The sequence below is a fragment of the Lipomyces tetrasporus genome (genome assembly GCF_029532465.1).
Source record: "Lipomyces tetrasporus strain NRRL Y-64009 chromosome Unknown POJ06scaffold_1, whole genome shotgun sequence".
NCBI lineage: Eukaryota > Fungi > Ascomycota > Lipomycetes > Lipomycetales > Lipomycetaceae > Lipomyces > Lipomyces tetrasporus.
Window position 1 is genome coordinate 2427600 of NW_026611596.1, and position 23401 is coordinate 2451000.

Genomic DNA, 23401 nt, shown 5'->3' on the forward strand with positions numbered 1-23401 from the left:
TAGTAAAGTAAAGGCACATTATTCCGGCGCAGGGGCAACGCGGTGTGGTTCGTGCGACCCCGCGCTCCATCGCGCCGTCTGGGGCAACGCCAGTCGGCAAATATAATCGTCTGTTTGTCTGCAATTAATTCCAATGCAACATTCACCTCCTTTGCGCTCTCTTATTTGTCTACAACACGCTCTCAACTTGCCATAAAAAGTTATGCAGAACGTCAGCTACGACGCCACGACTTCAGGCCGGAGGACTAGTGACCCCAAGCCATGGCCACCTCGTCCTCCAACTCCTCATCCGCCCCGGCCAGTTGATGCAAAGGCAGGAACTCCTCGCAATCACGCAGACGACATTTTGTCCGTCCATCCCTACCTGACCCCGTCAAAATTTCATGTCGTCCAGCGATGGCGTGCGGCTGTCCCGCCTTTCATGGTCGATGTTTCGTCAAATTGTTGACCTGCGGCAGCCCGACAATTATAACTGTACATTATTAGTTGGACATGAGCTAGGATATTGTGCGCAGCAGGTCTTGTTGTCTGGCTACAATGCTATTGCTCGGAGCTATATTGATGGTTGTAGATTGAAATTCACTAGCTTGCTGTCATCATGTTGGTTAATCTTAGGAAAAATGTTCCACGTCGAAGGCATCGATTGTAATGTCGGATTTATAGCTTTAATGTATATCATCATATTCGCACAACTAAGCTCGTCCACTTGGGTCGCCATTGATCAAAGTTGGCCTCAATCGTTCGTGAAAAGTCGCACCGACTTACTAACGTCCGATACTTCGCCGAATTCAAGGCACAGATCTCTTGTATATGCAAACAACGGTCATCAATTGTACTAGCAACATCATAGTACAATAAATTAAGCCCGCCATATTATACCAAAACAGTCCCAGACCGCACTTTATGACTTAGATGCCTTCACCATCATCGGTGTAAGGCCAATTACCGTGAAAACCGCACTGATGGCAAAGAAAATTCCCAACGTCGTCGCCATTCCTTTCCGTGTTGTTGTCGCGTCCCATACTGACCGCCTTTGCTTTGGATTCTGGTACAATGTTCCGTCGTCATTCGTGTCAGTCGAGACTGTGGTCGCCTGGCGACTAAGTCCATCGACAGGTCGCAGGTTCTGCAGCGGCAGATTGTCTGTATAAGCCGTTCCGTATCGAACCGCTGCATATGGAGGCGGAAAGTTGGCTTCCAAATCGCTTTGCCCTTGCCGGGCTGGAATATATGCAGGTGGCGGGCTGTGGATGTTCGATGCCAGTGAACCTGCTCCCGTCTCAGGACCTTCTGCGGTCGCTACGAATTGCTGCTGTGTCATACTGTAGACGGGTTGGATCTAGAGAACCTATTTGGCCCTAGAACTATTGCGACTAACGATAAACTGAACCTCTCCGCAGGACGATAGCTAACAAAGAAATGCAAGTAGGACTGGACGATTCATGTCTACGTAGATTACTGCGCATTTAGCGCCATAGAAACAAGGTCAACATTTGCTGACTAGTCTACGTTTAGGCAAATGCAATGAGCTGAACACCCGATCCTCCCGTTTGCCTGTATTATAACCGGGAAATCGAGGCCAGTTGGTCGCAATTCAGCAGTATGCGGATTCTAACTAATAACTATTCCTCTTTGACTATTTAATTATCCAATTCTGGCTGCACCTGCGTTACATTGCAACGAAAATACTGCGGTACCAACTGATAAGACCTGTTCGCCAGGGTGCGGCTCAAAAATTAGACAGTTGGTCCCCACGCTCCGCCCAGCCCAAACTTTTGCGATAAGAGCCCCCGACTGCGCCACAACGACGCTGACTTCATGGACCCAGCACGAATCTACTGCCAAACAATTAAGAACCAATGTGATCTAGTCCTGGGCAATTCGTGTGAACTGTGCGAGGAATGGAGTGCCAGTGAATTACGATGTACAGCTCAATTACGTGAACTTCCGGAGGGGAAGGACGTGGCGGTGCAGCAGGTGTCAGGCACAACCTTCATCAGTTCTTGCAGACTTGACACCAGAGTCTGGGCATTTGGTCGCCGACACCATACTACAGACAACATATAGATGCCGACGGGGCGGACTTCCTCCAAATATGTAGATAGAGATGGTTGATCAGCTCCCATACACGTAATCGCGCACTATACATCTAATTGTTTCGAAGACTGAACGAGACCGAGCTAGAGCAATGGCATCAACGATTCCTGCGACCGAAACCCCGGCAATGCCGCCGCCATCTTACGAGTCCACTTTCATGCAGCCAACGCTGTCATTATCATACACGTCTCGCTCATTAGCAGATGGCGAAAGTACACTACATGCCACCACCACGAAGGACAGCACAGGACTGACCACCTCTGCACCCGCCTATGCTGCTTCAAGTTATTACGTGCCTTCAATACGTGACGATCCCGAGCTGCAGAGATATACAACAAAGTTGACTGCGAGGGAGAGATTGCATGCGTTGGTTAGTAGAAGGAAACTGATGACTTATTTGTATATCTCGCTCGCTGCCTTGTGTCTGTGTATTGTTGTCGCCAGCGTCGTGCTCGGGTTCACATTAAAGTAGAGTGGCAAACGTGTCATGCATGAAATGAGCATTGCTACGATTTTCAATGACTAACGGCAGATAGCTTAGGCCGTCAGAATTTTGCTTTAGAATGAAATTAATTGCCAACGTGTCTGGATAGTTGTTCACTCTAAAGTCACGCTGCCCATAGCCGTTTTTCACATCCAAAATATGTACCAGAACTCCCAGCCATCGTCTCATCTCCTCTGCCAAAGGTCGGCGCTAGGCGGCATGAACTCATCCTGCTTTAGTCCTGCTTCCTGACTCGATTCCCAGATCGGCCCGCGATCAATCGATATCTCCCTCTTTTCGAATAGAGAAATTAATGACTTCTAACAAGCATTCGACGTGGCTGACACAAGCCCAGGATCGTGATTAACTAGGGGTTGTTTTTTTATAAAAAATGATAACTTAATTAAAAGCAAAATAAAGTCGGATTCGATTCATGAAATACGGCGCGAACAAAACCTAAACGCCCACGCAGACGCAAAATTCACATACAGCTTTAAGTCGCGGACGGAGAGGAGAGCAGAGGATCGGCGTATCGTCAGAATCGCGATCTATCCTGTAGAAATGCCGACGAAGATTCCGCACTTGACTGATGCTTCTGATAGGGCTGCACACGAATAACGACCGTACGAATATTCGTAAGTCGAATACGAATAAATTGATGTCAGGTGCTTATATAATATTCGTACGAATAAAATTTTCATTATTCGTATTATTCGTAAATCCTAATAGTACTAAAATCCTCAGCTTTATATACATCTCGCAGCAACACGAGACGCCTCATAGTCTCCGCGCTCAAGGAGCTCCTCCGTAAGCCTAATAAATCGCGTCCACTATTAAACAATCTTTCCACTGACACCCCAGAGGCTGGTATAGCCAAATAATCCCGCGCGGCCGCTGCCATTCGCGGATACTCTTCCCCATGTGTTCTCCACCAAGAGAGTAGCCAGTATTTCTCATTTGTCACCGACTCATCTATCATGACAACTCCATCTTCAAAGTACCGGTCGACGTTAGATAGATGCTGCTTTCGAGGTTGCAACTTCTGTAGTACTCGAGCCTCTATACTGATTCCCCGCTAACTTCATTGCGTAAGTTGCGTCTCGGCAAAACTACGAATAATTACGTATCGAATACGAATAAGACCTCCCAAACCAATAGTCGAATACGAATATGAGTTGCGCCAAAAAGTCGAATATGGTGACTAAAAGTTAGTCCCGACAATCGTACCCGCCCATGCCAACCGTGTAATAGTATCACCACCCTTGCGGTTATGAGGCAGAAAATAAAATAAAATGTCAATTACATTTACTAGTCCAGATCATGGCATTCTTTTGTTCCTCACTAGAAATTTGATAATGTAGTGCCTCAGCAAACTAATAGGGTACATTGGTCCTTAACTATGGGAAAATGAAATTTATGGCCGCAGAAGTTTACCCTACCTTACTATTAAATTACCCTACTTTCCTAATTAGGCTAAGTGTATTTCCGTTTTAGGCAAAGAATGGGTTCCCCGTATTTTGTCGGAGGTCCCAGTTAATCGCGCCCGTCACTTCGCTCGTTTAGCCTGGCGCTACATCCATGCGTACACAAAGGATCTTGATGGCTAAGAAATATAAGTCTCATCGCAGACTTCCAGAGAGCTTCGAACTTGACGTAAGCAGCGACGGCTCCTGAGTGATGGCTGTATCGTCTGTCTGGGATTGCCTGCCCGATATGTAGTATATTTCGATTGATTTCGTGTTTGCGCTTCGTTTGTCTCTGCTCTATATTCAAGATTTAATGTAATTGTATAACTTATGACAACATTCCCACACCTAATAATTTAAGGTTTCAGGGTTAGGAAAAAATTCGAAAAATATGGCCGCCAGGGTTAGGGTTAACCCTGATTGCCGGGACTAACCGTTAGTCACCATACGAATAAGCAAAATCTTTATTCGTGTGCAGCCCTAGCTTCTGATAATAATGGATTGATTGTTAGCGAAGTTAGAGCAGGCCACCGAACTTCCGAGGACTGAATTGATGAAGATGCCTCGAAGGAAGACCGCATTTGTATCCGTATCTGCATCCGTCAGTCCGCCTACAGTCCTGGATTGCCCTCCTAATCATGTTTAGTCCCTCGGTATTGCGATCAAAAATTGATGCCCGGATTACATCGTAATAACACGATTTTACTGTCCATACTCAGAATCTAAAGAACTAAAACTCCTATTTCTCCTTTAGGAACCTGTGCACTTATGGAGCCCTAAAGATCAATCGGAGCCCTAAAGATCCACTCGGAGCCCTAGAGATCGACTTGGCTTAGCACGAAGACAACAACCGCGATCATAAACAAATAGCTGGCTCCTCAGCGGAGTGACAACTTCATATTTCTCCTTTTCCTGGGAGCTTACATTTCATTCTCACATTGTTTACTGCTTCGGAAGATGGACGCAGTTTGTTCTGGGACGTCCGCGATCTCCTACGGTTGTCGCGTCGCGTGTGAAATCGACAACCGCGTGCAAGATCGACAACCGCGTGCAACAGCGGTACGGCCAATCGACAACTATGAACAAAAGTCCTTCGCCGGTGAGTGACCAATCAGATGAGCACCGGGGAAAGTATTTTAAGCTAGAGTGTTCGCCTGAGTCCCCTGCCTCGACAACGGATATATCGAGCACGATGTCAGTTACTCTCCCAACGGGCAAGTCGCCAGGGCCAGACGAGAACTGGATCTCGGAGTCTGACAAGGCGCTTAGCCTTTTGAAGAGCAATGCGCCAGAGCAGAGACTGGATATTCAGATGCCGTATTCCCAGTATTTGAAATTAGAGGAAAGCTGGTCAAATATAAAGTCTGACACCTATTCAGAGGATAAGGGGTATTATCCTACAAGACGCGACGCGTTTGTTTCCAGATACTTGCTGATGATTTCGACATTGTAGCTACCCACGCTTATCATACAATAGTGTCACTGAGACAGTGACTGTGGTGACGGTACCAAGAAACCTGCATGAAGTTGCGGCTTCTGAGCTTAGAAGGCAAATCATGAACGGTATTGTGGAACACCTCTCTCATCACAGCCCCGAAAGCTTGGGCAGAATTGTGGATGCTGGATCTAGCAATGTACGAGGATCTGGCGGTGGCTATGAGCATAGCGTGAAACAGGCAGACGGACTATTCCAATATATAGGTCCTGGTGCCGGCCCTGCGACGGTCGCATTTGAGGTTGGGTTCAGTCAGAACTATGATTCCCTTCTCGGTAACAAGGACATGTGGATCCAAGGCTGTCATGCTAAAGCCTGTGTATTGCTATGCCTTAATGAGTCTCCACGATTTCGAATCCTACTGAGCCCGTTGAGAATATCGGAGACGTCGCAGCAGAAAAAGCAGCTATGACTTTGCATGCGCTTGCAACTGTACCCTTGGACGGCTCATACTTCCCACAGATTCGCTATCGCGATCACGTGTGGGCCGGAGGGGTGACAGAAGCATTCATTGAAGTCTGGCGGGCCGATGGCTATGAGAAATTCGTGAGTGATAGAATATTGCATCATATTGTGGAGGCTAGCTGCTCACAGAAATGTTATTGTAGCCGCTGATTGAAGACAGGAGACCCCATCACATTCTTACCACAACGCTTGGCCTTCATGTCAGTGATTTTTTTGAGGACGATGCTTGGCAAGCCCTGGGAATCGAGGATTTAAACATCCCTTTTGATGGCACTCTCTACTTAACTCTGCTTAAGGGCGGAATGGTTAAACTGGCAGAAGGCAGGTTTGCAGATTTCATCACAACGCAATAATTCTGTAATTTTAGCGTTGTCTTTCTCATTGCTTTGTTGCTCTGTTCTACTTGTGGCTTTGTTACTCTGATCTTATCATTGCTTTGGGCTTTGTTCTCTTTTTTTACTAGTGGAGAAACTCTAAAATGAATTATTTGTTCAAGATATCTTGCCGACTTGTTCTACGCGTTTGGACGCGTTCGTTTACTAACTCGGACCAAATGGGATTTGTAGGTCAATCCTTACAGTAGAGTGCAATCTACTCTAAGTGACGACTTTGCACGGTATTCCCTTAGGCCCAAGATAAAGCTACAACCCCCCGTTACTAAAGCTACACCCCTTCCTCTTTAGGCAAAGTATAATCACGTGATGCTAAAATAATGCAACTTCTCGTCTCTGATATAATACAGTAAACCCTCGATATAACGAATTAATTCAGCCAAGATTTTCAGTTCGTTATATCGAGGTTTTCGTTATATCAAGGAACACTGCTGTTTACTATTTAACTCAAAAATATGCTCTAATATCCGTCTGCTGCTGTCCCCTCAGCTTTCTAGCATTTAGAACTGGCTGGTGTTTAAGGAGATCTTTAATAAAAGCCTGATTTCCTTCATCCTGCTGCTCTTCATAAAGACGAAGCTTAGATAGCGCCTCGATTGCCCCACTGACCGAAAGATCTCAGCCTCTTCATCTGATTCCTCCTCAATTTCGGGTCCAAATTGAGCAAGAATTTGCTCATCAATGTGTTCAAGATCGTCCTGAACGGTCTCATCGGCAGGATTTAGACAGTTATTAATATCCATCACATCTCGTATATAGTTAGATTCCTGAAGTTGCGCAAGACCGTTAGATATATCTGTAGTAACGAATTTTGTATGGCACTGATACCGCAGCTAACGAATGTCGTTGTATCGAGGAATAACGAATTTTGTGTGAGATTTTAATTCGGACAACGCGTGAGTCTCGTTATAGCGAGGAATTCGTTATAACGGGGTTCGTTATAACGAGGGTTTACTGTAGTGCAAAAATTATTTGGTGGGTACAGCGAGTAACTTCTGCAGAAACTGACATTTTTGAGGAGTTATGAAAAGTTTGCCGGGCATTTTTCGTATTTGGGGCTTCAGTGTTAAAATATCATACCGGGTCTCGTATGCTCTATGAGGGCTTGACGATTGAGCCGCAGCTGACTTGCCGTTGAGGCAATTGTTCCCCGCACAATTTATCGGAATCCACCTGTAAAACCGCCTTTGCAGATCTCGCGGCTTGCCTTGGATTCCAGTGAGTCATGCCTGAAAACAGATCTCAACTAAGAAATGTACATTTCTACGATGTTTCGCGACCGGAATATCCGCTAGGTGGATTATATTTGAATCCATCTGTGTCAGCAAGAAAGTTCCTTCGTATGCTACATATAGTCGTCCGCACGAGCTGTCCATATAGAGTGTGGTCCAGGGGATCCGATACTCCGCTAATACCTACCGATGAACCTCTTGTCCCGGGCCAGTATGATATAGTCTGCGATTCACCAGGCGGTATCTCAATTTTGATTGGAGCTTTTATGACAAATCGACTAATACGTATGTAGGTACCATATGGCTTACGGATGAGCGATGCATTGCGCGGACATACTCACGTACAGTTAGCACAAGAAGAAATCGCCGATTTCGAGAAGAGGTACGAAAAAGAGATGGAAAGTGCGTTATAACAGGTGTGGTCAATCCTGTTGCTTTCATAGACGAATGGACAAGCTTCGAGGCTGCTCATATTTTTCCGTTATCTCACGAAGAGCTCTTCACAAACCTGAATTATGCTCGTTACGTTACCTACATGTCTGAGGAAACGGACACAGAGATAAACACTTGCCAGAATGGACTTCTTATGCGGTCCCACATCCATAAGCAGTTTGACTCATTTAGTTTTTCTATCGATCCAGACGATGATTACAAGATAACGTGTTTCCGGGTGGACATAGATGGGATTGATGGAAGGTTCCTGGATCCTGTTTGCAGGGACGCTACGGACGATAGAAAAGTTGTGGACAAGTTTTTGCGTTGGCATTTTCGGCAGACTGTTCTGGCAAATATGAAAGGCGCTGGCGAGCCAATTTTTGAGTTCGATTTCCCTGATGGGTCGGACATGGTTGGCGAAATCCTTAGTGGACCACGAGGAGCAGATAGAATGGAGGCTGAATTATTTTCGCGACTGAATAGCGTCTATCCCGTGTCTTAATGTTTGCTATGCATAATTATCTTGACGTTTCACGTATCGATATTCACTTGCCCAGTACCAGCTTCTTGTTTCGCTGTGAGCAATGGAAGTTGAAGTATTTGTGACTGGTAGAATTACCGATGTAAATAATCTGTTTAGCCTCCGTACTGAAGATCAATAAACCATATGTATATCTGAAGTCACTAATATCACTATCCATTCGCTAACCTCTTTTGGATGATGCTATCTGCCGGTACGTATAAACCGCAAGCAGACGGGCCGTCGCCTGGCTTAGTGTGTGCGCATGACTTGATAGACACGTGTCAGACGCACATTGTCTATCAATATGAAAGTCACTTCTATATGACTTAGGGCCATGTTTGCGCACTACCAGTCTCGGGCGACGGCCCCTCGGTGATGTTCAAGATCTCTTATCAGAGTCAATCTGGACAGAGTTGCTTTTACGGGTTGCTGATGAGCGATAAACGTTTAGTCCTACACGAAGTAGTTCACTCAAATGATTACATTCAGTAGAGCCGGACAGCGGCTTGTAGACATTGAGCTTGTGCATAAATAGTCCTCACTAATCCCTCTTGGACTGAAGACTTAGTCTCACAGCTAAGAATCCAAAAAAAACCGTTCCACTTCTCATAGTTCTTTCGCACTCGCTCAAAGTCTTTTCATCACTCTCCTCGTCTGGGGCGTCGTTTGACCTCGGACTAGCGGTGTTAACAAATAAAAGTTTTCCATATTCGTATTCGCAGAATTTCCGTTTATTCGCAACGAATAAGATCTGGAGTGTCGAATACGAATAACGAATTAACGTGATCAGCAAGCAAGTGGATCGTCCCGGCGAGCGGATCGCTCCTACCCGCCACATCCAATATTTTTACATATAGCAGCTAACAACGCAACATTATATACCATTATCAAAATATAAATTTAATATAAATTATTTTTAGCAATACAACATATATCAGAGCTATTTTCAACTTTATTTCACAGCTTGTGTGGCTTGTTCTTAGCCTATGTTTCAAGACAATAGTGTCACCGGCCCTTCCTCGACGCTTTCTTTCTGGCCTGGCGTGCGCTGCCGACCCTCTACCCCGGCTAATATTGTGCTAGAATTAATAAATGATCTTGTAATTTCCTTTTTTTTCTTTTTCTGTTGCACAGTCTCCTGCAGTCGTGCAATTTCATCATTTCGTGCATAGTGCCACCTCGGCGCACTTTTTTATCTGATTTATCGCAATCTCTGTTGGACCTCCGGGACTTACGCTGCGACGTCCCAAATACTTTTTAATTTTGTCCGCCTGACGCTGCAATTGGATTATTGTCTTTGGAGTTTCAGGCGCCCATGTCTCTTGGGATTGTGGTCTGACTGCTCGCCGGAGTGGGTGTGTGAAGAATCAGTGACAAGTTACATAATACCTTAGCTGGATCATAAGGAACTAATCCAGTCGCTATAAGTCCGCTTTTAACGTTTGAAGGAGATAGTGCCTCTTCTCGCGCGGTTTGATAAAGCTGCAAATCAACCTTATCAACGTGATTGGTGCCAGCCCTTGTCATATCCTCTACTTGACGACAGTAAGATCGCTTCAGTGGCGCCAAACACCCAACGTAAGGCCTCTGTAGAAGATGCGAGGAGTGAGGGGACATATATAAAGGAACAATAAAGTGTTCCATACAATATCGATCGAACTCTGGCGTACTATGGCTGCGATGACCGTCTAAAACTAACAGTCGGTACCTTCCTTTCGTGCGATCATATGATCGATTGTAGACATCTCTGCCCAGCAAGGACAATCCGTGTGTAGTGTTTAGCACTGACGCAATTGCGTTAAATGATGCAGTAGAGTGCTGGACAAGGTCGAGCATGGTTTCTCTGGGCGCGGCGGTCAAGGGTCGGTTCTCCGGATAAGCTCTTGGATTAATATCTTCAAGCTCGTGTCCATCATGCTGGTCCACTAGCTGTGTAATAAGCCATGTGTCATTGAGATGCTTCTTGATGCGCACCATCCAGGGACAGTCAAAAAGCATGCTTCGTGCATCTTTGTGACGAATGAGGCCGTAGTCATTCCCTTTGTCAATGGAAGATTTCTGGTGTTGAAGGGCTTCCTGGCACATTTGCACAAAAGCAACAGTGCCTTTTCTTTGTCTTTGACGACACCATTTTTCACTGCGAAATTGTGATGGATCGCATACGCGTTGACAAATTGTCTACCATGGTCTACCGATTCCAATACCATGCCAACACACAAAATGGTGTGGTTATTGACTGCGGGCGTAGGCAAGAAATCTACTGCTGGATCCATGTCTAGTGTCGGTGTGGGCAGCAGAATGATACGATGATAATTGATGTTCAAGATATGGCCAAACGCGTCTTCACATTGAACGCGTTGTTTACTTAGAAGCTATTTACACGCTACTCGGATTTAATGCAGCTTTAGGTATCTCCGCCGTGGCGGTGATGGTGATACGTTAGTGTCGGAAGTGGGTACGAAATGTGTACACTGCGCTAGTCCCAAAGAGGAATGGTTGGTTTAAGCCCCATGATTCTCCTTAATTAATCAACAGCACAACCGGTTTAGTCGGCTGCGAGACAAACATTTTGCTACTTCCCCTTTTTACTTAAGAAGGCTGGACGTTTCGCTCTCACATTGTTAACTGATTCGGAAATGGACGCAGTAATGTCAGGAACGTCCGCGATCTCCTACGGTTATACTTCGCGTGCAAGATCACAACCGCGTGGAATAGCACCACACCCAGATCGACAACTGTGAACAAAAGTCCTTCGCCTGTGAGTGATCGATCAGATGAGCACCAGGGAAAGTATTTTAAGCTTTCGTGTTCGCCGGAATCTACTTCATCGACAACGGATATGTCGAGCGCGATGTCAGTTGCGCTCTCAAAGGACAAGTCGCCAGGGCCAGACGAGAACTGGATCTCGGAGTTTGACAAGGCGCTCAACCTTTTGAAGAGCAATGCGCCGGAGCAGTGGTTGGATATTCAGATGCCATATTCCCAGTATTTGAAATTAGAGGAAAGCTTGTCTAAGATAAAGTCCGACACCTGTTCAGAGGATAAGAGGTATTATCCCACAAGATGCCTTTGTTTCCAGATAGTAGCTGATGATTTCGACATTGTAGCTACCCGCGCTTGTCATACAACAGTGTCACTGAGACCGTGACCGTGGTGACTGTACCAAAAGACCTGCATGAAGTTGCGGCTTCTGAGCTTAGACGGCAAATCATGAACGGTATTATGGAACACCTCTCTGATCACAGCCCTGAAAGCATAGGCAGAATTGTGGACACTGGATCTACCGATGTACGGGGATCTGATGGCGGCTATGAACGTAGCGTCAAACAGGCAGACGGACTATTCAAATATAGTGGTCGTGGTGCCCAGCGTGTGACTGTCGCATTTGAGGTCGGATGTAGTGAGAACCATAAAAGCCTTCTTGATAACAAGGACGTTTGGATCCAAGGTTGTCATGCTAAAGCCTGTGTATTGATATGCCTTGCCGAGCAGTCTCCACGATTTCGAAATCCTACTGATCCTTTTGAGAACATCGCAGACGTCGAAACAGAAGAAGCAGCTATGGGTTTTCATGCGGATGCAACCGTCCCCTTGGACGGCTCATACTTCCCTCAGATTAGTTACCGCGATCACGTGTGGGCCGGAGGGGTGACAGAGGCATTCATTGAAGTTTGGCGAGCCGACGGCCATGAGACGTTCGTGAGTAATAGCATCATGCACGATTTTGTGAGGCTAGTGCTCACAGAAATGTTATTTTAGCCGCTGATTGAAGAGAGGAGGCCACATCACGATCTCAATCTTATCACAACACTTGGCCTTCATGTCAGTGATTTTTTCGAGGATGATGCGTGGCAAGCCCTCGGAATCGAGGATTTCGACATCCGTTTTAATAGCCGTATCTACTTGACTCTGCTTCGGAGCGGACTGGTCACTCTGGCCGCAAATAGGTTTGCCGACTTCATTAAAAGGCCACGATGAATAATTCTGTAGTTTTAGTGTTGTCCTCCTCGTTGCTCTGTTGCATTTTCTCCTCGCTGCTTTGTGGCTTTGCTCTCTTTTCTATTATATAAGTAGAATCAAGGTGCCGGTATCGCTAGCATATTCTTGGTGATGGAAACTGTCCCTACCTTACAATCTCAGTCTTGACGAGTGTGCTGGTCAATAAATTAGTTACAACCATTATGCTTAGTGAGCACCTTAATTGGATGCAGCGTTACAGATGTGGCCACCTTCCGTCGGATTACCGTACCATTAGCATTCCATTCAATTTACATGCAGTCCATGAACTCCTTGAAATCTTCGGCCTGTGCGATCTGTGCACATCAGCAAAATGCGTTAACGCAGCAACCATATTCTCTAGCGACAGTTGCATATCAGGACCTGCTCAGGGTCTTTGCGCGTTTGTTATCCATGGTTTGTATAGAAGTAATTCCATTAATAAACTGGTTGTAATATTGAAGGGTTTTTTCCTCAATGATTTGAGCGTGAAACGATTTGGCAAGCGAGCCTCTATGTGCGGCGTTTTAGTGACCGACTCTGCGCAAGCAGTTCTGCTCGTCATCGCATACCGTGACGATAGGTTATCCTGAAGTCCAACGGGTTCTTGACGTGTTCCACTTTGGACTGAATGCTCACAAAGGCATGTTCAAAAAATAGTATTTTACATCTCAGCTTGTCAAATTTCTATAACCATCCAAAAGTCACTCTACGCTACCTCCTGACCTCGCTATCACTCTCAACAGCGTTATCGCCCTTTCGAGAACTGTACTGGCTAGCTGACTCCGTCTCGGACTCAAGCTGCTCGCTCTCATGCAGTCGTTTAAAATAGTACTCCTTCTCGTCCCTCTTAAAATAGTACAACACAAAGAACGTCCAGCAAATAAGCGTAAATGCGACCGTCCCGGCAAAACTGTAGCCCTTGAGATATCGCGGCTGATCGACAGTCTGCCAGAATATGAGTGGCAGCCACGCCGTGGACTGCTGCGCAATTGCGGTCATAAGAATCAAGACCACGGATCGGTATTCGTCGTCATGGCGGAGAATGTCGTTCGTCCAGCCATAGAGGACTGACGACATTGAGATTGAAAAGTATTGCACCATAAACGCGAACCATTTAGCAGACTCCGGCACGTTCCAGATGGCTAGAATAACGAGATTGATCCAATTGATTCCCTGAGCGAGACACAAAAAGAACCATCGGCTCCTAAAAACATCGGCGCCAAAACAGATTATAAAGATATAGAACACACCAAGCGCCGGTGGAATGGAGCCAAGATTGTTCAACTTCACAGTGTCAAACCGACCGAGCGACTTTAGCCAAAGCAAGAAAACCCCTTGAGACTGGGCACTGCTATTCCAAAACAGCACATTCCAAAACGAAAGAACTGGTAGATGCCACGAGGTGAACACTCGCTTAAGAACGTCCTTACGAAACCCTTTTGGCGCCCCAGTGCCATTGCGCTTGGCGCGCCGGCGAGCAATCTCAGCATCTTTCTCAGTGAAGAAGAACGAGTGAAGCTTGTCCGGAGTGCCTGGCCACATGACAAAGCCAATAATGCCGACGGGAATAGTAATGACTGCGTCGACAATAAACATCCATCGCCATCCAGAAAGACCATTGACGCCATCGAGGTGCTTGTGAATTGAGGATTGGAGAAGACCGGCGGTGGTTGAGCCCAACATGAGACCCATATAGAAGATACCGCCACGTCGCTGGATCTCATGAGATTTGAACCACGCGCCAAGAACGTAGTGAACGCCAGGAAAAAAGGGAGCTTCAGCGCATCCAATAAGGAATCGGTACGCCATCATCTGCGCCTTGCTCGTCGCACGGTACTGAGCCAAAGTAAAGAACCCCCATATGATATCCATTCCAGGAATTAGCCAGTTCATTCGGCACTTGGGGAAGAGGTAAAGAAATGGAAGTTGAAAAACGACCGCGCCGACACTGTACATGACCTGCATGTCGACAAGCGCGTTGCCCTGAAGATTGAGTTCCTCCTTCATACCGGAAACGTAGGCGTTATCTGGTAATGTTAGCGTAAGTGAAGGGCCTCGGCACTATGGTCCGCACGTACTGACGTTGGTTTGATCCAAGTTCTTTACCCAATAGCTGATCAAACAATAGGATGTAATAAATACATCCAGCTTCAAAATGTACCTCCGATCTTCGGCAGTATCATTCTCATCGAACCAGTGATACCATTTATGCTGACGACCATTTCGCTCGTAGAGATCGCGGTATTCGTATTCATCGAAGAACTTCCACCATCGGCGATTCTCGGCAAGAGGCTTGACACTGGGCAGGTTTCGCTCGTCTGCGGTTACTTTCTCCGAAACCTCTTTAGAAGACATCCTGAACTATAGGATCTGGCGGATAGTTCGAATCACAAGAGTGCAGAAGAGCGTGCGAGTGCCGCTTGCGATTTATATCTGCAGGAGCTACACTTGGCCGGTCCAAATCGGCAAGGCCCTCCAGGTCATCGTCTCGATGGCGCCATGGTCAAGAAAATAACAGAAAATCCTGTTCCCTATGCCGTTCCGTGTACAGGAGGGTAGTCTCGATGGCATGGCGTCTGTGCAGGAAGTGGAAGTTAGGATGGCTGAAAATAATTGCTGTCAGATCACACACTCGATCGACGGCGAAATTGACCCGTACCTTAATTCGAACTGCATGCATATAACGTGCTTGTCCGAGCTTTGTTCGTGCTGCCGGCGTTACTGGCTTCATCGGGTTAGGGTGAGGATCGTAAATGTCAGTCGCCGCCAAGTCGAGTTCGGCTTGCTAATTAGATTAAGATAACGAATTGCAAGTTAACGTATGGGACTGAATTCTTTGCCCATATTTTGAGTCAAGACTCTTGAACGATGCAATAGTATGTCGCCGCAAGCACTACAACTGCGTAATTACCATGGACCAGATCAAGCTACCTGAGACCGGTTCGTCAAATGCGATCGCGTCCTAGGCTTGCCGTGTCCCGGGCTGCCAGATACTGAAATTTACGGTGCAGAATCGCGCGATTGTGGAATAAAATAACTGCATCGACTTGGACATGTTCCGCGCGCGCTTTGTCTGATCCACTCTGAGTTGGTGGAGAAGTAATCGCTTAATTATGGTGATTTGGCTTTCGAGAATTAGTGAATTCGGTATGATACAGATGGAATAAATAGGGAGGTTCCATGAACAGTATCTATGTGGAGGCAAGTAATCGTGCCGATGTACGGGTACGAAGTACGAGGTTTTATACCCTGACCCTGACCCTTATAAGTATAGGTGGTAAGCAAAAGCGCATCAAGCTCGAGCAGGGCCGGCCGGGCCGGCTGCCGACTCGTTCTTTCCATTTTTATGGTTCTGCTAGACATATTGGCTGGTTTGCGAAATCAGCAAGTACGATTCGCCATCCGCACTACTGCACCTTATCAGAGTCTATCTGGCTTGTCTCTGCAAAATTGCCAAGAAATTGGACGTTTTGTTGCGTCCAAGTCTCCACCAAGACCACCGATTGTGCATAGGTAAGTGATCCGATTACTAGTACTTGGTTTGCTGTCGGTGCTCTCCTGCTTTTGGCAATGTTTGGCCCTGATTGCGAGGAAACGCTTTGCAACTGTACACGTTTCAGCTTGAACAACTTGACATGGATCATCGAATACACAGCCAATAGTGATTAATGTCATCGGGCAACTCCGGAGTCAATTCCAGTCATACATACATTCCGCGGCTTGCCGAGATAGCGGAGGTCAGGAGTATGAATTCGCCGATGCGGCAGCACTACGCCCTTGGCGCTTGGTTCAAGACTCACGAGATTCAGCGACCTTCTACTAGGGCACTATTGTCGCTACTGCTGGACTGCTTCAGGCGGCTCTTCTCGAATACCTGGACGGTGTGAACGGCCGCTCAGGATGGCAGTGAATGTTCATTGTGGATGCTGTCATCACTAATCTTCTACATGGCCTTATGCTCAGGTCTACCACTGATGATCTGCTTCGGACGGTAGTTTTCAAACACCTTGAGACTGTGAACTGCCTATCAGGACGGCCGAGGAGGTTCATTGTGGATGCTGTCGTCACTATCCCAATTGGAATTCTTGGATCCTTTATCTGGCCAGGGACTCAGACAAGCTTCATTCGTACTTCCTGACTCGGAAAGATGCCGAGATTGCAAAGCACTGTGCTAAGAGCAATGGAGCCGGCGGCCGACGGGCTTTCATTGGATGGCCATCAAGCGTGCACTGACGTCGTGGCGTCAACCTGCACTCGCTGTTTGGGAACGTGCTTTTCTGGAATAGCAGTGGTCAGAACTATGACGTTTTTGCTTATAACGCAAGTCCTTTGACCTATACTCAGCTATTATGCAGAATAACTTGTCCGCCATTCCACCTGCTCTTGGAGTATTGTACATCTCCATTATCCGCTTTGGTGCGGTTTGCGTTCATGGTGCAATATTTTTTTTGATATCAATATCCTCGGTCCTCTATGGCTGGGCAAAAGATGTCCTCCGTCAAGATGACAAGCACCGGTCCGTAATTCTTATCATTATCAACGCCCTAGCCCAGCAGTCGACAGTGTGGACGCCGCTTATATTTGGCAGACTGTCGATGTTCCCCGGTATCTAAAGGGCTTCAATTTCGCGGGGACGGTCGCGTTTTTGTTTGTGCATGTGGACCTTTGTTGTGCTGTACTTCTTTATATATGTGATTCTAGGGCCACCTCAAATTCCTCCTGAAAAGGGGTGCGCCGCCCTTCGTCCCGGGCCACCAATGTCGCGAGCTCCAAGGTGTAACAAAATTGGTCGGAAATAGGAGTTGGTCTCTGCTGTTGATTTGGAACTTTACTGACGGCCATTCGCGAAAGTTCGATCTTGAAATGACTTATACATACAAAAGACTAGACCAATTGCAATTCTAATTGTCTTATGAATTCCCTATTAGGATACACAGTTGACTTGAGCGCACGAACGATCCTGACGTTGCGTATCGTAGTCGCATATTGACATTGTAGCGTCGAACAAGTGTAACTGCATATCACCAAAACTGTGTTGAATGTTTTCGTCTCAGCCGCACCCCTGGCTAAACCCGATTTTCCTCTAGCAGGATGCCAATTCCGAAATTCGATTTTTGAAGCCAATGTCGGTTCGCGCCACTAAAATGGCGTCATCGGCAGCTACGGATGAACATACTGCAGCATTTGTAATGCCAGCTAATGGCTTTTCACCTCTGGCTGATGAATCAGCAAATGCGCTTCACCTCGCGCCGTATCGTCGTCTGAAGAGCGCATTCAATTCGTATTTTGCCACGAGAGCATTGGACACAATATGCTGGAACCACGCGGAATTTTTCTACTGTGAACGAGGACGGGAACCCTCTCTGAACTTTAAAAGAGTGGGTGCCATGCAGGGGTATGGCGCTAGGCCTGTTTAGGAATTATCTGCCCTTGTGAAATTTTCACGAGTTTTTGACTCGAGCAAATCAATTGGAGAGTAAAATAGACTCATTATAGGGACAGTTTGCTTTAAATTGATATTGACGGAACATACTACTTTGAGGCGTACTTTTGTGATGTCCGCCATGGTTGTAGCGCTAGTGGCAGTCGGCCGGTCGATATTTTGGATTAGGCCCGCTGCTGATCTGGTAAGAGTTGTAGGACCTGGCATTAAACAGCGCCATATAGATTCAAAAGTGATGGCACAAGCATTCGTAGGATATGAGCTCACAGCGGCTGTTCGTTGCGAGGAGGAACCATAGCTTCAGGCGGCGCGGCGGAGCGGTTCGACTTGGGCGTCTCGGACCCATGGAACTGCCATCGCTCGCAACTTTTTTCCTTATCCCCCGGCCCGTACTCTTTTCTGTCGCCCTACTGCTCTTCTATCCGGCACTCTTCACCAATTCCTCATAACAATGGCTAACACTCCTCACGGTGGTGTCCTTAAGGACCTCTTTGCGCGGGACCTTCCCAAACGGACCCAGCTGCTTGCAGAGGCCGAGAGTCTTGCCGACCTCTCACTAACTGAGCGCCAGCTCTGCGACTTGGAACTTATCCTGTCGGGTGGTTTCTCGCCCCTGGAGGGTTTCTTGAACGAGAAGGACTACCATGGGTGCGTATGCTTGCGCTGGGTTATGGAATGCTGTTTGAATTGATCTAACAACGTACCAGAGTTGTCAATGACCTGCGACTTGCGGACGGGACCTTGTTCTCGATGCCAATCAACCTGGATGTCAGCCAGGAGGAGATTAAGGCTGTTGGTATTGCGCCGGGCAAGAGAATTGTCCTCAGAGATTTCCGTGACGAGAGTCCGCTGGCTATTATAACCGGTATGCTCGAGCTGTTTTTCACTGGGTCCATTACACGCTGACAAAAACAGTCGAGGACGTTTACAAGCCAAATAAGGATGAGGAAGCTCTCAAGGTTTTCCGCGGTGACCCTGAGCATCCTGCGGTCAAGTACCTTTTCAACACCGTGAAGGAGTTTTACGTCGGCGGCAAAGTCCAGGCTCTCAACCGACCAAACCACTACGACTACGCCGGTCTCCGATACACCCCTGCTGAGCTCCGCGCTGAGTTCAACAAGCTCGGCTGGAACCGAGTGGTTGCTTTCCAGACTCGAAACCCGATGCATCGCGCGCACAGAGAATTGACTGTCCGTGCCGCGCGATCGCGGCAGGCAAATGTCTTGATCCACCCCGTCGTTGGTCTCACCAAGCCCGGTGATATTGACCACTTCACCCGTGTCCGTGTCTACCAAGCTATTCTCCCACGATACCCCAACGGAATGGCGCTTCTCTCCCTCCTTCCACTTGCTATGAGAATGGGCGGTGACAGAGAAGCCGTCTGGCACGCGATCATCCGCAAGAATTTTGGTGCCACACATTTCATCGTCGGTCGCGACCACGCTGGACCCGGCAAGAACTCCAAGGGTGTTGATTTCTACGGTCCGTATGATGCTCAGTTTTTGGTTGAGAAGTACAAGGACGAGCTCGGGATCGAGGTAGTCCCGTTCCAGATGATGACGTACCTTCCTGATGCCGACGAGTATGCTCCCAAGGACGAGGTCGCCGCTGGCACCAAGACGCTTGACATCTCTGGTACCGAACTTCGGAAAAGACTGCGTCTTGGTCTTCCGATTCCTGAATGGTTCTCGTATCCTGAAGTTGTTAAGGTCCTCCGAGAGTCTCACCCACCGCGAGTGTCACAGGGCTTCACGATCTTCCTGACCGGCTACTACAACTCGGGCAAGGATGCCATCGCCCGCGCGCTTCAAGTCACGCTCAACCAGCAAGGCGGCCGCTCGGTGTCGCTTCTTCTTGGCGAAACCGTGCGCTCCGAACTTTCGTCCGAGCTCGGCTTCTCACGCTCGGATCGACACAAGAACATCCAGCGCATCGCGTTCGTCGCAGCTGAACTCACGCGTTCCGGTGCGGGAGTTATCGCTGCGCCGATTGCGCCATTTGACGATTCGCGCAAGCACGCACGCGAGACTATTTCCCAGTCGGGCTCATTCTTCCTCGTCCACGTCGCGACGTCGCTTGAGCACGCGGAGAAGAACGACAGAAAGGGCGTGTATGCGGCGGCGCGTAATGGCGAGATCAAGGGATTCACTGGTGTTGATGACCCATATGAGGTTCCTACCGACGCTGACCTGGTTGTCGATGTATCGAAGACTTCGGTCCGGACTATTGTTCACCAGATCGTGCTGTTGCTGGAGAGCCAGGGGTTCTTTGGAAACTAGATGCGGATTTATAGAGAGCATATATAACGGTGGTTTTTAATGGGTAATAAGAGCCATATCATCACAAAAGTTTCGGTTTGATTACTAGACGTCTTGTTATAATATGTTGATTTATGTAACCATATGAAGTTTGCCGTGTTGGTATTAATAGGATACTTTTTCACAATTCACCATAATCTCAATCAGGTTTTTTTTATTTTGCAAAATCCGTATATTTTTATTAGCAATGACAAATGATTGTCGCTGCAATATGATGTTCCGGTGCGGCTCGGGTTAAGTTTCGGTCTCGGGCAGGACAATGATATGCTCGCACCCTTGCCTGACTGAAAAAATTAACACCGCTCTCGTCCACGACTCGCTTATCGTCTTCTCCCGTCTCCTATTTTCTTTACGGGCCCTTTCCTTTTCTAACACAGCAAATACAGAATGGCTACGAATATCACTTGGCACCCGGGTCTTACTCATGACGAGCGGTCAAAATTCAGGGGACAGGGCGGACTCACTATCTGGCTGACTGGCCTGTCAGCTTCGGGCAAGAGGTGCGTTATATATTCTGGTTCATTGTATCTGCGTAGTAAGGTATTTACAGTAACAGTACAATTGCAACCGCTCTCGAACAGCATCTTCTCCACAACGGTCTTGCCGCGTACAGACTTGACGGTTCGTCTCATTATTGCGGGATATAACATTACTTCTTCTAACACTCTTGACAGGCGACAACATTCGATTCGGGCTGAACAAGGATCTCGGGTTCTCGGAAAAAGACAGGAACGAGAATATCCGCCGTATCGCCGAAGTCAGCAAACTGTTTGCCGACAGCACCACAGTCTCAATCACCTCCTTCATCTCGCCCTACCGCTCTGACCGCGATCAAGCCCGTGCCTTGCACGACCAGGATAATATCCCGTTCATTGAAGTCTACGTAGATGTTCCCGTCGAGGTCGCCGAGCAGCGCGATCCAAAGGGCTTGTATAAGAAAGCTCGGGCGGGATTGATTCCAGAATTTACGGGCATCTCGGCGCCGTATGAGGAGCCATTGAAACCAGAGATTCATTTACGTTCTGACAAGGTTTCCGTTGAAGAGGCAGTGCAGATCATAGTAGATTATTTGGTTGAGAAGGGGCACATCAAGGCATTGTGATGGATAGAGCATATTATATGGGGCGGATCATGTATAGACGCGGTGCTGTATGATAGATAATAGAGAGCTTAAATTGGAATATTGAATATGCTCGTTCAATAGTTACTGTGCTCGTGATTCGTCTGTAAATATATGACATATGATGTCTAATATTCTTGACCGGCAGGTATAGCCAGCGCGACACTAAACCCTTATTATGATGACATAGGTAGGAAAACGCATTTCCAGTCAGTCAACCTGGGCCCGAGGGCAGAAAAGGCGAAACAGAGTTCAGGAGATCAAGATTTTTAAGCCTAACATGGCTTAGCGTGAGCCCCACGCGATGGCGCAATTATCCGAGCGTCTGTCTTCATTGGACTAGTGTGGATACGGTTAAATGCATTACTCTAAAAGGCATGCTGGTTGCTGTTCACGGCCTAGCGCCGATGGCGTGATTTTGGGGCGGAACACGCCTCGAGGCAATCTTCCGTAACGCTCCTCGGAGGAGGTTTTGGCCGTTATCGCCATAAAATTTGATGAGGATGAAGTGAGCGATATTCGGTGACCGAAGGCGGCAGTCGGTCGGAATGAACTGCTGCTTTGTAATGTTGCTTTAGCTCCCTCCGACTTCCTTCTGACCTCATTGTCACGGTCGCTCTCCTCCGTTTCAATCACCACAATCACCAGGCTTATATCTTATCAGCTCAAGCACTTACACACTTCACATACCCTTCAAGCAATGGCACCGGTCGCAGTCGAACAGCCAGCGCCTGTTGCACAGAACGTGCAGCAGGACACCAAAATCACACTGACCCCTTCGCACCTCAAGTTCATCAACTCACAGCTCCAGAATCTCGAGCCTCAGCAGATCCTGCAATGGGCTATCCTCACCTTCCCGCGCCTGTTCCAGTCCACCGCGTTTGGTCTGACCGGACTGGTGACGATTGACATGATCTCCAAGCTCCAGCCTCAGTACGCCGTTGCGCACCCGATTGAGCTGATTTTCGTCGACACGCTCCACCACTTCAAAGAGACTCTTGAGCTCGTGGACCGCCTGAAGGAGCGCTATCCGTCCGCCGTCCTGCACGTCTACAAACCCGAGAATAGCGACTCTGTCGAGGATTTTAACAGATTATACGGCGAGCGGTTATGGGAGACCGACGAGGCCAGTTACGACTTCCTTGTCAAAGTTGAGCCAATCCAGCGAGCATACGAGGAACTCGGCGTCCGCGCCACTCTCACCGGCCGCAGAAAGTCCCAGGGCGGTAAACGCGGTGATCTTGATATTGTTGAAATAGAGGAGTACTCTGGCTTGATCAAGATTAACCCTCTTGCGAACTGGTCGTTCAAGGAAGTGCACGACTATATCAAGTCCAACGACGTCCCTTACAATGCGCTCCTGGACCGGGGCTACCGATCCGTCGGCGACTGGCACTCGACCGCTCCCGTCGGTGAGGGCGAGGATGAGCGGGCAGGCAGATGGAAGGGAAAGTCGAAGACCGAGTGCGGGATTCACGAGACCTCGAAATTCGCAAAGTTCTTGGCCGCGAAGAAGTCTGGTCAGCAGGAGCTGACGGCTTAAGACATTTGGCGTTGGTGTTTTCGTTTGGCATTTATGTTTAATTTCTTTGTACATTTTGGTATTAGTGACTAATCCGGGGTTTGGGCATGTTATTCATTCATTTACTTTAGGAGCAGGTTAAGTTGTATTTGTTCCAATATCGTTGCATTGCCAGTGTAGGTCATATGGAGGAATGTTATAGATTACGGTACTGCCTGGATATGATAACTGATAAGATTGGTATTGCATGAACGTAAAAATGTGAAGACGCAGCATTGGCTCGGAAGGCCGGTTGATAAATTGGTATTACCAATAGAGCATTAGCAGAATTTAGAACCAGTTTTTCATCTCTTTCGGTCATAAACGACGTGTAGACGACAGTTGGGATCCACACATGCTCCCTCGCAGTC

At 47.5% G+C, this 23401-nt stretch overlaps 12 protein-coding genes across 12 annotated transcripts; 10 read left to right on the top strand and 2 right to left on the bottom strand.

Annotated features, from left to right (window-relative positions):
- The first annotated feature begins 94 nt into the window (after positions 1–94).
- On the top strand, positions 95–776 carry POJ06DRAFT_244201 (uncharacterized protein). The gene has a single exon (XM_056186466.1). It carries the CDS (start codon positions 203–205, stop codon positions 446–448), a length of 246 nt encoding a protein of 81 aa, XP_056047762.1. The 5' UTR covers positions 95–202; the 3' UTR covers positions 449–776.
- Positions 777–801: 25 nt separating this feature from the next.
- Positions 802–1321, bottom strand: POJ06DRAFT_272928 (uncharacterized protein; the record flags this gene model as incomplete). Its single annotated transcript, XM_056189574.1, has 1 exon — positions 802–1321. The coding sequence occupies one exon, from the start codon at positions 1319–1321 to the stop codon at positions 902–904; it is 420 nt and encodes a 139-aa protein (XP_056047763.1). The 3' UTR covers positions 802–901.
- Positions 1322–1825: 504 nt separating this feature from the next.
- On the top strand, positions 1826–2688 carry POJ06DRAFT_298665 (uncharacterized protein). Its single transcript, XM_056190656.1, has one exon. It carries the CDS (start codon positions 2189–2191, stop codon positions 2567–2569), a length of 381 nt encoding a protein of 126 aa, XP_056047764.1. The 5' UTR covers positions 1826–2188; the 3' UTR covers positions 2570–2688.
- A 2385-nt stretch (positions 2689–5073) lies between these two features.
- POJ06DRAFT_244205 (uncharacterized protein) lies at positions 5074–6401 on the top strand. The gene is made up of 4 exons (XM_056186467.1): positions 5074–5436; positions 5501–5859; positions 5883–6088; positions 6151–6401. Exons 1-4 carry the CDS (start codon positions 5240–5242, stop codon positions 6358–6360), a joined length of 972 nt encoding a protein of 323 aa, XP_056047765.1. The 5' UTR covers positions 5074–5239; the 3' UTR covers positions 6361–6401.
- A 1148-nt stretch (positions 6402–7549) lies between these two features.
- On the top strand, positions 7550–8751 carry POJ06DRAFT_244216 (HNH endonuclease-domain-containing protein). The gene is made up of 2 exons (XM_056186468.1): positions 7550–7871; positions 7925–8751. The coding sequence occupies exons 1-2, from the start codon at positions 7625–7627 to the stop codon at positions 8566–8568; spliced, it is 891 nt and encodes a 296-aa protein (XP_056047766.1). The 5' UTR covers positions 7550–7624; the 3' UTR covers positions 8569–8751.
- A 2440-nt stretch (positions 8752–11191) lies between these two features.
- POJ06DRAFT_244219 (uncharacterized protein) lies at positions 11192–12524 on the top strand. Its single transcript, XM_056186469.1, has 3 exons — positions 11192–11637; positions 11697–12288; positions 12321–12524. The coding sequence occupies exons 1-3, from the start codon at positions 11441–11443 to the stop codon at positions 12357–12359; spliced, it is 828 nt and encodes a 275-aa protein (XP_056047767.1). The 5' UTR covers positions 11192–11440; the 3' UTR covers positions 12360–12524.
- Positions 12525–13220: 696 nt separating this feature from the next.
- POJ06DRAFT_244225 (major facilitator superfamily domain-containing protein) lies at positions 13221–15242 on the bottom strand. Its single transcript, XM_056186470.1, has 2 exons — positions 14667–15242; positions 13221–14615 (listed from the first exon to the last, which is right to left on the bottom strand). Exons 1-2 carry the CDS (start codon positions 14941–14943, stop codon positions 13300–13302), a joined length of 1593 nt encoding a protein of 530 aa, XP_056047768.1. The 5' UTR covers positions 14944–15242; the 3' UTR covers positions 13221–13299.
- A 1139-nt stretch (positions 15243–16381) lies between these two features.
- POJ06DRAFT_17902 (uncharacterized protein) lies at positions 16382–16832 on the top strand. Its single transcript, XM_056184736.1, has one exon. It carries the CDS (start codon positions 16499–16501, stop codon positions 16724–16726), a length of 228 nt encoding a protein of 75 aa, XP_056047769.1. The 5' UTR covers positions 16382–16498; the 3' UTR covers positions 16727–16832.
- Positions 16833–17236, top strand: POJ06DRAFT_17903 (uncharacterized protein). Its single transcript, XM_056184737.1, has one exon. It carries the CDS (start codon positions 16938–16940, stop codon positions 17199–17201), a length of 264 nt encoding a protein of 87 aa, XP_056047770.1. The 5' UTR covers positions 16833–16937; the 3' UTR covers positions 17202–17236.
- Positions 17237–18309: 1073 nt separating this feature from the next.
- POJ06DRAFT_244228 (uncharacterized protein) lies at positions 18310–20491 on the top strand. Its single transcript, XM_056186471.1, has 3 exons — positions 18310–18679; positions 18739–18896; positions 18947–20491. Exons 1-3 carry the CDS (start codon positions 18483–18485, stop codon positions 20308–20310), a joined length of 1719 nt encoding a protein of 572 aa, XP_056047771.1. The 5' UTR covers positions 18310–18482; the 3' UTR covers positions 20311–20491.
- A 74-nt stretch (positions 20492–20565) lies between these two features.
- On the top strand, positions 20566–21650 carry POJ06DRAFT_244230 (Adenylylsulfate kinase-domain-containing protein). The gene is made up of 3 exons (XM_056186472.1): positions 20566–20849; positions 20906–20970; positions 21024–21650. The coding sequence occupies exons 1-3, from the start codon at positions 20737–20739 to the stop codon at positions 21449–21451; spliced, it is 606 nt and encodes a 201-aa protein (XP_056047772.1). The 5' UTR covers positions 20566–20736; the 3' UTR covers positions 21452–21650.
- A 311-nt stretch (positions 21651–21961) lies between these two features.
- Positions 21962–23333, top strand: POJ06DRAFT_244231 (Phosphoadenosine phosphosulfate reductase family-domain-containing protein). The gene has a single exon (XM_056186473.1). The coding sequence runs from the start codon at positions 22170–22172 to the stop codon at positions 23010–23012; it is 843 nt and encodes a 280-aa protein (XP_056047773.1). The 5' UTR covers positions 21962–22169; the 3' UTR covers positions 23013–23333.
- The last annotated feature ends 68 nt before the right edge of the window (positions 23334–23401 follow it).